The sequence below is a fragment of the Mytilus californianus genome, unplaced genomic scaffold, assembly GCF_021869535.1.
Source record: "Mytilus californianus isolate M0D057914Y unplaced genomic scaffold, xbMytCali1.0.p SCAF_8, whole genome shotgun sequence".
NCBI lineage: Eukaryota > Metazoa > Mollusca > Bivalvia > Mytilida > Mytilidae > Mytilus > Mytilus californianus.
The window spans coordinates 16,823,645-16,834,654 of NW_026262734.1; the positions used below are offsets into that span (position 1 = coordinate 16,823,645).

Below are 11,010 nucleotides of genomic sequence, written 5' to 3' on the forward strand. Positions count from 1 at the left end.
TATCCCGCTAACATGTTTAACCCCGCAATATTCCAGGTCAAGAGCCTTTAATTTAGTGGTTTGCGTTTGTTGCTGTGTTACATATTTTTTTCGTTTATCTTTTTGTACAATAATTAGGCCGTTAGTTTTTCTCGTTTGAACTATTGTCATTTCGGGGCCTTTTAAAGCTGATTATGCGGTAAGTCTTTTGCTCGTCCTGGAAGGCTGTACGATTACCTATATTTCATTTGATCTCTTGTGATGAGTTGTCTGATTGGCAACCATACAACATCTTCTTTTTTATATTATGCAGTTTATATTGTTAAATTGTTACATTGCGTTATCATTAATATCTTAATCTCAGTGGTTTATCCGTTGCATTTACCACCATGAGGTGTTTGGTGAGGCATTAGAGTTTGATAGCCATACGTATCTAAATTTTTTGAAACATTTTTGATATTTAGAATCGTAGAATCGTTTAAAAAAAATGTTTTTACAACACTAGTATGTGAATGTTGCGGTACAAGTATATATACTAATGGCTTTCCTGGGTATTAAATTTGAAGAAAAAAATATTTGTGAAAAACTATGACCAATAATAACTATTCTTTTGATTAAATAAACGATCAAACTTACCGTTTTATAATACTTCTTCATTATCCTTGAAGTATTCTTGAAATTTTTGATGAATGCTTATTGATCTCTTTACTTATGGCCTTGCATATCTAAATATAGTTATTTTTATGGTTATGTGGTCTCATGACTATCTTTCTATGGGTATATTATTCATACTAGTTAAACTTACATAAATCTTGCTAACAACAATTGCATAAGGGACACTCTTACAAAATAGACTTTGGCATTTGTAATAACTTTGTATTCTTTCAAGTTGAAAGCAAAATTTGTGATGAGTCGAGAAAAAGATGTCAAAAATTTGTACTTGATGTTATAATGCAATATATATCTGTATAACCTAACTATCGATGTATTTTCGTGTTACTTTATCTTTAAATACCGGATTTAAAGAGGTCTTATCTTTTATTTTGTCGATTATGACCTATTCCCGAATGTGAAAACTATGTAAGTTCGGTTTTGCACAGCGGGTAATGCATACATAATAGGAGACCACAACCTTGTCAACGCTCCCGTATTCTCTCATTTTGGCAGTCATGATACTTTCCGGTTTTTATTTGTGATTTTGCTTTTTTTTCTACGCAATTTGTTTGTGAGATTTGACCAGCGGTAAAAAAATAATCAAAGATACCAAGGTAATAATATTGTACGCCAGGCGAAAGTTTTGTCCTCTATAGAGTAAAATCAAGGACAAGATTCTAAAAGGTTTTGCCGAAAGAAGATTCACAACTGTTGACTGAAGTCATGAGATTTAAACAAAATTTCGATGATATTATTTATGTTTCTATTTATATATCTTAAACTACTCACCTGTCCTTTAAGCTTCCGCTTTAACAGTTTGTCAACATTCACGAATGTTCTTATAACCCATGCCAACAGTTTGCCTTTTAGTTTGACTTTAAACGAACCAATTGATTCAGAACAATTCGCAACACTAAATGTGCGCGTGTCTACAAAGAGTCAGTTCTAATTGAATTGAAATGAAATAAAATATTTTAGCTTATTTGAAAATGTCCATGTTTATCATGTTGAACCACAATTCAATGAAATGAAAATGAAAATTATTATGGTCCTGTATGGTTAAGACATACCAGCAAACAAATCATACTTTCATCGTTTTATTCCAAGCCGAATAAGCGTAACATATGAACGTTATTCGAGGAGCACATGTTGTGTAGTTGGAAATGTGACTGACACTTTTGTTTGATTTTTGTTCATTTTTTATTATCAATTTTGCTACTAGATAACAGAAGTTGCATTGCTTACAAATAGCTAACGTCAATTAATGTATATATATGTAAAAGTAATAACTTAACAGAATGAACGAAAATGCTTAATACAAAATTGTTTTAGGTTGTATGTGTCATTTTTTTTGTCGATGGTAAATTATTATTTTATCATTTTATTTTAATTTTGTTGATTTAATATTGTTTTACTTACTCAAGGTCACTTTGAATGACACGTTGGAAACAGATGCTCTTAAAGTACCACTCTCCCGATATCTTATAAATAAAACACGCCTGAAAAAAATACTTCATTATTATAGGTTTCCAATTGGAAATTTAAATTACATTCTATGTTCTTGGATACATCTTTGTTTTTATCATATATTCACATTTTGTGACACGATAAGTACAACAAAATAACGTCATCTATCGGCAAGCGAAACACCAGATAGTGGCAGCTCTCCAATATTGGAAATGTACAGTCGGCCACGGTAGACATGTACCACAACAATGGTAATCTGAAAAAGTCATTTTGATCTTAACATCATCCGAACAGTCTTCTTCATTTTTTTTTTCGATGATGTTTATTCATTATATTACTGTTCAGACAAGTCGTGTTCAGTCAATTCAGTACTGTTCAGTAGAAAAGAGACTTAAGATACCAGAGAAACATTCAAACCCATAATTCAAAAATGCACTAGCAACGCTACGGAAAAAAAAGACAAACAGACAAACAACAGCACACAAATAAAACACAAACAAAAAACAAAAGGCTTAGTAACACGAACATTACCAGAAACCAGAAGTGATCTCAAGGTAAGCAGATCCTGTTCCACATGTATTATCAGTAGTTTTTCAGACAATTCAGTCTGGTGTTGACGATTACAAGTTAATAACGCATACTAAAAAGTCTGGACATAAACTGAGTTGGACTTAATTTCAATTTCGAGAAATTAGTAAAAAGTAAATACTCAAAAACAAACAAATACAGAAATTTTAAAAAGTAATGCCATCAAATGGAAATTTAAAACAGAATTCAATTCTTCTGCTTAAAACTTGCCAGAAACTCAATAAAATATTATTGAATATTAACGTTCAAAGATGACTAGAAATATATTATTTTATAAATTTAAGCTTAAGCTGGAAAAAACCTAAAATAAAATCGCAATGTACAGAAGTACAATCTTATGATAGATAGTTATGTTCCTATTTCGTGCACTTACTTTTTTACCCGCCAGTCAGCTGTTACTCCTAGTCCAATATTTGATGCTTCGACAATAATATTTTTCTTCCAATCACCCTTGATCGATATTTTCGGTATGTCAACATGAGTTATCTTTATACTGATGGATTAGACAATAAAATGATGGTTTAATGGATAACAAATGAATAATAGATATTTCAATGTTAACAATTTAAAAAAAAAAAAGTGTTCGAGAACACACACACACATCTTATAACTGATTTACATGATTCAATATTACTAGTATGTTAAAGCAGATTTTTGAAAAGTTAAATCAGAGACGTATAGTTATATATTAAAATGAAAATAACACATTAAAAGTGTGAGTGTCCGAAGTGCATATTTCGATTCATCTTCCTCGCCAACATTTAAACCAAAAACAATAGAAAGAGAAAGACGAATAAATCCAGGCTAAAATAATAAGATGTATTACCAAAGGAATTCCGTTCATAACATTATTCTAAAAAACAAAACTTTGCAGAAGATGACAAAATTGTATCCCTCATTTTTACTAACTGTATTCAGAAAATAAACGTTAGTGTGGTCTTACTTTTTGATGTACGATCCTCCTTTCAAATCCACATCCTTTATTGTAAGATATTTGGCGAGGTCTTTGCCTGAAATTGCTTCCAAAATACCCGTGGCTAAAAATAACATAGAGATATGTTGTATGTGTACAAAATAAGGAATATAATTATCGATATTGTTAAATCGGTACAATAAATAAAATAAATATTTTCTATGTCAAGAAAAAGATTTACATGTTAACATTGGTCTAACTTAATTTGAAGTCGAAAACAATGTACAATATATGCATGGCACAGATAAAAGTTGGTCTGATGATTGGAGTATATGGTTTTTCATTTTCAACACTTCAAGCTGATGGTAAACATGAAGTTGTAACATTTGTGTTTCATCCTTTTGTTTAGTGTCTGAACTATGAAATATGTTTAAACATATATAAAAATATGAATAACTCAAACATATCAACACAGATCTAACACTTTTAAGTTAATAGTATAAATAAGATAACGTGAATTTCTTCATTTAATAATTACAATATACATCTGTTTACATTTTTTTCATTGGGTTAACATATCTTTTTTTATTACAATGTATGTACGTGTGACATTGTGTTTACTGACCTTGTTTAATTTGCTTCAATGTGGTTCCCTGAGGATAAACATTCGGAATTATTAGAAAAAAAATACATATCAGCGAAAGTGTTATTTTACACTCCATGATTATTTCGTCACTTTTAAAAAAATGTATAACAATTCAAGTGAAAAAGAATTTATTTTATAGTATCTATGGTATTGAATTGCCAAATAAAATTTATCAAAGCTGTGGTTATGTATTTTAAAAATACCAACTTCTTGGAAAATGATGAAATATTGTTTGAATATTGAATTCATAGAATTTGAAATAAAATCACCTATACAGCTCCAAACATTTAATAGTTGTGGTCAGTCATATGGTATAGGGTATGAAAGCTTTATATCTGAATATTTACCTTTTACTTCTTTTTTAAAATGTAAACAAACATATTTCAAAAACACGTTGTGGTTAAAACTCCCTTGTAGTCTTAACATGTCGTTTAATTATGTGACGTTTATCTATTCATGCGAAAAATATAAAAAATGTGTATCCTGATGTGCGGTCGTTAATTCATGTTATTCTGTTGTTTACATATTGTAATGTACTTTGTTTTTATTAAAGTATTTTTCGACAAACAATTATACATTCTAATCTACGCATAATTTCGTGCACTATTACACACCGAATTTGAAATTAAAAAATGAACGAAGAAGGAACTGTAGGATTAGTATAAAATGAAAAGATAACACTCAAACAAAAATTGACAATAAGTAATGTCGTGCAACATACAGCATAGAAATAAAAAAAACGTAAAAATCAAACCCCACACTAAATACTGTGAAAAATTGAAAACAACTTGCTGAATAATTTCATGCGTCCGAAGCGCTTTTCTGGATTTACCTTCATCAGGAACGCTCAAAGCCAAACATTTGAAATCCGAGGGATGTATAAGTACCGAAACAGTTGAAGAGCTATATGACAAAAATACCTAAAACAAATCGCCAAATTTATCTAAGGTCAACTTTGCCTGAGGGAGTTGAAACCTTAGTTTCTTTATAATTTCAAAATTTAACAACGGACAATTTTAGAAAGGTTTGTAATAAATCATGTCAGTACCGAAGTACTGACTACTGAGCTGATGATACCCTCGGGGACTGATAGTCCACCAGCAGAGGTATCGAAAAGTACAATAAAAAAATACTGAACTCCGATGAAAATTCAAAACGGAAAGTCCCTAATGAAATGGCAAATACAAAAGCTTCAACGCATCAAACCAATGGATAACAACGTCATATTCCGGTCTTGGTACAGGCATTTTTCCATATAGAAAATGGTGGATTAAACCTGGTTTCACAGCAAGCTAAACGTAACACTTGTATGACAGTTGTATCAAAATCCACTATATTGTCAACGATGTGTGAACAAAACAAACAGACATGATAGGAAAAAATGTCATAAATAGGGGTTCAGCAGTCAACATTGTGTTATAATCTTAATCACTAGTTCTAATTTTGTTTCCAACGTATTTGGTTGCTCATAATTTGAATTATAATCTTCATAGCGGTATGAATGGTATCTGTTTTCTTTGCCTAACACATTACTAACGTCTAGAAATTGTTTTTAAAGATTATAAAGACACAAGAGTGATGGTTATCAAAGATAACGGGTTTAGATAATTATACTTATTTTATAAAAATATATAAAACAAACAAAATAGTTTAGACACTCAGGTCTTCATTATGTTGACTTTTTAATTTACACGTGATTAGTTTACTTGACCACATGAAGAACGAAAACTTTCAATTCAAATTCTATGACACCAAAATTTAGCATGTAAATGTGGAAAACTACAAAGTCCACATACTTTTTCTCACACTGCTCCCAATAATGTAAATGAATCAGCATGGCAATTTTCTTATGAACAATATAATCTAGAAAGCAATATTCTTAATACTTTTATTTGTCTTTGCTAATGTTAAGTTCAATTTTGGTAATATCCTTTGACTTGACTAAGTACTTATACATCACGCAATTGTTTTATTATGCTATGTTAATTTTCATATTCTTATAAAAAAGAAGATGTGGTATGATTGCCAATGAGACAACTCTCCACAAGAGACCAAATGACACAGAAACTAACAACTATAGGTCACCGTACGGCCTTCAACAATGAGCGAAGCCCATACCGCATAGTAAGCTATAGAAGGCCCCGAAATGACAATGTAAAACAATTCAAACGAGAAAACTAATGGCCTAATTTATGTACAAAAAATGAACGAAAAACAAATATGAAACACAAAAACAAACGACAACCACTGAATTACATGCTCCTGACTTGGGACAGACACATAGATACAGAATATGGCGGGGTTAAACATATTAAACTTGTCTTTATTTATTGTTAATGTACTTTGTCTATATGCCGTTTTTGTTTTTGTTGTTGTTGAAATATTTGTTTGTTTTTATATTGATTAGGATTATAACACAACGTTGACTACCGGTTCCCTATTGTTGACATTTTTATCTACTATGTCTACTTGCTTTGTTCATACATTGTTGCTCAGCATCTCCGACATAAATACTTCTATACAAAATTCTAAACAAAATTATGTTTAATTGCTAAATTTGCAGGCCCCTGCCCCCCTAAATCACTCCTTGGGATGAAACAAAGTGGTTTTTTTGTATGTGTTTTTTTTCCCTTCATTATTTAAATGTTCATCCAAGGATAATATAAGAATGTGCGTTTTATGTATCACCATCCCAGTAATCAACACTTCTCTGTTGACATGAATTATCATTGATTTGATCATAATTATAAAGGAGTAGGAGCATAAAGACTCCTTTTTGGCCTAAATTTTTCGGAAATTTTAAAACACATGAAAAGTTAAAAACTTGTATTGTTTGAATACTTTAAGAAAATAGCTTTAGATTTTTGATATTTTTTTCTGTCATATTGCGTCGATGACGTCACAATAACAACGTTTTTGTGCCTATTTCGGACGTTTTCCCGCAAAATTTTGGAAAAATTGGCACATTTATATAAAATAAACTATGTGCGCACACAAGAAACAACTTTATATTCATACACAATCTTTATCATGAAAAAACACATAGCATACTCAAATATCTTTTTGTTTCTTGCATGCGCACGGTATGAAAATAAACGAAATGTGAGCTGATTTCAAAGGACAATTGTACTTGTAAAACGTTGTCGTCAATTCACGAACCTATTTCTTAACAAAAAATAATGAATGTTATAAAAATGGTCCGGAAATTATTTTGATAATATTTGTAGTAAGAATAAAATTGCGTTTCTTGACCCATGATCGCGTCATTGTGTCACCATGTCGGTACTAAACGCGATCGAATGCGTGATCGGGATACTCTGAGTCAATAGTTTTGAAATGTTCCAAAATAGCAGACGATAGCAGCCAGATTGTGTTGAAAAAATATTTCTTCCATTAAAAATGTGCATATTGTTGTAAAAATGAAGCACAAATAACAAAAAACAGGTTAGTACAGTCATACAAAGTGAAACTTGTTTTTTGACATTGAACTAAAAGTATATCGCGGAATATCCCTTTCTATTTTTATCTCCCGTAAACATGATCAGAACATTTATAGAACTGGTGCCTCAAAAGTTATACAAACCGTTTTACTGTTATACATCCTTTGCTATGGATACAACTGTTGATTATTTATATTTTTGATGAATTGTTATATTCAAAGTAAAAGAAAACCACTGTTAATATGTGTTCAAAGCTTAGAACAGATGAGAGACAGAGGACTTGACTGGACACATCAACTCCTGTCTCAAGTGTGACTTTAAAAATGTAAAACAGTCTGATTATTATACATAAAGATCCACTCTGTTAAATTATAATCTGTTTTACATTTCACTTATGTGTGCAAAGAAACAAAACAAGTATTATATCATATTTTGGTTTGGAAAACCATCGTTTCTATTTTTTATGTAGACAGTAAACAATTGACTATTACCTCCTCTATCAATCTGTACAAAAGGAACTGTTATAAAAAATAAAATATTTAATTTTTTTTCAAGAATATCAATCTATATACAAAACATCTTGATGTATGTTTAAACATTTTGATAATATAAGATATTGAAAAAATATACATATTAATTAGACATTGCTTTCACGAAAAAAATTATGCAAATATCGTAAACCTTCGGAAATGAAAGAAGACTAATCTATGAGTATATATAGAAAATTACAGAAATGAGATTCTCGAGAAAGCGTAACGATTAAAGCATGATATGATGGCAAAATCAGTATATTGAATCCTAGGTTCGTTTCAATGTAAATGAATGTCGTCAATACATAACTAATTGCTTATTTTTAAAATGTTTAAAGATGAACTGATGATTTATTTTGAAAAACAAATGATTGATTGTTGCTTGCTTCAATGCAAAAACAAACAAATAATTATACAATAGATATATTATAGGCTGTTTAAGGTACACTGTTTAAATTCAAAATAAGTTCTGACTTTTTCACGGCCAATGGAGGTATGATATGGAATGAGTGAAAGGATTTTACATATCAACATACATGCACAACATAGCATGATTGAGGGACCTCTCAGACACAGGCTGTTGTCTCAGAAATATATGTTATTTAAACTGGTTGTCTAACATGACGCCGGCTTTTAGTTTTAGACTAGGCGTTCCCATTTTGACCAGACGTAGTTGCGTATTTATACATCCCGCACAACCGTCCGGGTGCCCCATATTTGACAAGTGTTTTAACTTAAGATCTTTTATGACAGGTGGGAAGTAGACTAATCAGTGACATACTTCCCAGTCAGCTGTTTGGGAACATCAACTTTTAAGTCTATATATAAAAGATAAAAGACGAGGCATATTAAAAAAAAAGAAAATCAAAAGAATGTAATTTTCCCGATAATCCTATATGTATATGCATAAATTATTCCAAAATAAAAATTAACTGATGAATCTATTTTTCTCCCTCATGCATTGAAATCAAGTTTAACTTCTACTTTCAGCATGACCTCCTCTTAAGTGTTATCCATGTGTTGTCTGTAGTAAACGTACAAAACCGACTGAAAGAAGAAATTTAAGTGGTGAAAAAAAAATAAAGAAATCCGGAAATATCTTGTAAATAAATTATTCATTCGTCTACAAGAAGTTATTGAAGGTGTAACATGTAATAAGTGTAGATTATTCTGTGGAAAAGAAATACAAAAGAAACAAACTCCAAAAAGAAAAAAACTGAGTATTTAGACAACGATCCAGATTTTATTCCAGTTGTAATAAGCTCTAGTAAACATTATGTTGATTGTCGTTCATCCCCAAGTATTCAGCTTATTTGGAAGCAATTTCAGGCAAAGATCTCTCCAAACATCTGAAAATAAAAGATTTAAATATGAAAGAAGGATCGTTAATTTCAAAGTACGATGACACTGACATTTATATACTGATTACAATCAGAGCAATTAAAAAAGAAGTAGCAATAAATGGTTTACCAAACTCAGTAAGCATCCGTCTAAATTACATTTAATTGATAAATTCAACAACACTTACGTATGTTGATGATATTTAGTCAATTGTTTTTGTGTATCTTTCTGAGGATGGTTAATAAAAAATGGGCCTCGGACAAACAATTTATAAGTGTTATTTTCTTGTTAAAATATTTATACACGTCTCTTATTTTACTTACATACAAGTAGAATGGAATTAATTAAATCAGTTATAAAATATGTGTATTATAATGAACGTTTTGTTTAACTTGTTACCATTGAGATATCTAGTATTCATATGTCCGATCTAACAATAATTTTATTGTCTAATTAATCAGAATAAAGATAGCTCATATTGATATTCCAAGAATATCGATCAAGAGGGATTGGAAGAACAATATTGTTGTCAAAGCATCAAACATTGGTTTAAAAAAAAACAGCTGACTGGCGTGTAAAAAAGTAAGTTAACGCAATATGAACTTAACTATTGGACATTAGATTTTTCTTTTTTTTATGAGAAGTGTGTGTTTACTCTATGTTTATGTAATAAGGCATCGGCGCTAATACGACCTTCAGTAAAATGTATACCATAATATTATTCTGTAAGTATAAATTGGTAAAATAATTTATTAATAGTCTAAATCGACAATTATCACAGTCAACCAAAACTGTCACCAAAAAAGTCTTAACTTTTATTTAAACAATATTTATACCCGAAAATCAAAACAATATTGAACATTCTTGTTGAAAAAACCTGTATTTGGAATGTCAAATTCATAAAACATATAAAGGCATCATAGGCAAAAGTGTCTTAACAAAATAATCAGAATAATCTTCAGTTACACATTTTAAAATCTTTGATAATTGAATATTATTTAAAGGTATCATTTATATTATGCCCTTATATGTTAAATTTCTCCTTACTCCAAAAAGATACATCGAAGAACCATTGTTACACCCCATATTCGTTTTTTTTATTGAAACAGTACAGTCGTTCCGCTATATTGGTGATGTCTTATCATTAAATAATCAAATAATTAAAAAATGATGGCTTTGCTGGTCGCACCTGCATTATATCCCATTGAAGGATTGTATCATTCTCAAAACTTAAATATGAATTATTAAGGATTGTAATAGATTTGTACATTATTTTATTTCAATCCATTTTTTGGCGTATTTGTTCTGTGTCAGAGTAATATGATGATCGATATTATGACCTAGACAATTCTTTGAGGTTGTGTTTTGCATGTCATTGATTTTTCTGAATGATATTATAATGCCTTTACGAAAACCACATACTCATCTCTAAGAATACACTACTTGTTTAGG

General features: G+C 30.2%; 1 protein-coding gene across 1 annotated transcript; it reads right to left on the reverse strand.

The window, feature by feature from the left end:
• Nucleotides 1-619: 619 nt before the first annotated feature.
• LOC127712785 (uncharacterized) lies at nt 620-4,331 on the reverse strand. The gene is made up of 6 exons (XM_052219401.1): nt 4,227-4,331; nt 3,632-3,725; nt 3,062-3,181; nt 2,053-2,132; nt 1,423-1,562; nt 620-704 (listed from the first exon to the last, which is right to left on the reverse strand). The coding sequence occupies exons 1-6, from the start codon at nt 4,321-4,323 to the stop codon at nt 636-638; spliced, it is 600 nt and encodes a 199-aa protein (XP_052075361.1). The 5' UTR covers nt 4,324-4,331; the 3' UTR covers nt 620-635.
• Nucleotides 4,332-11,010: the final 6,679 nt, after the last annotated feature.

Excerpts from the sequence above, each read along its gene's own strand:
- LOC127712785 (XM_052219401.1), bottom strand. The coding sequence starts at position 4,323 with ATGGAGTGTAAAATAACACTTTCGCTGATATGTATTTTTTTTCTAATA. Across the intron at positions 3,182-3,631 it reads GGAGGATCGTACATCAAAAA|TATAAAGATAACTCATGTTG; the intron begins GTAAGACCACAC and ends CTAATCCATCAG. Across the intron at positions 705-1,422 it reads AGCGGAAGCTTAAAGGACAG|ATATGCAAGGCCATAAGTAA; the intron begins GTGAGTAGTTTA and ends AACTATATTTAG.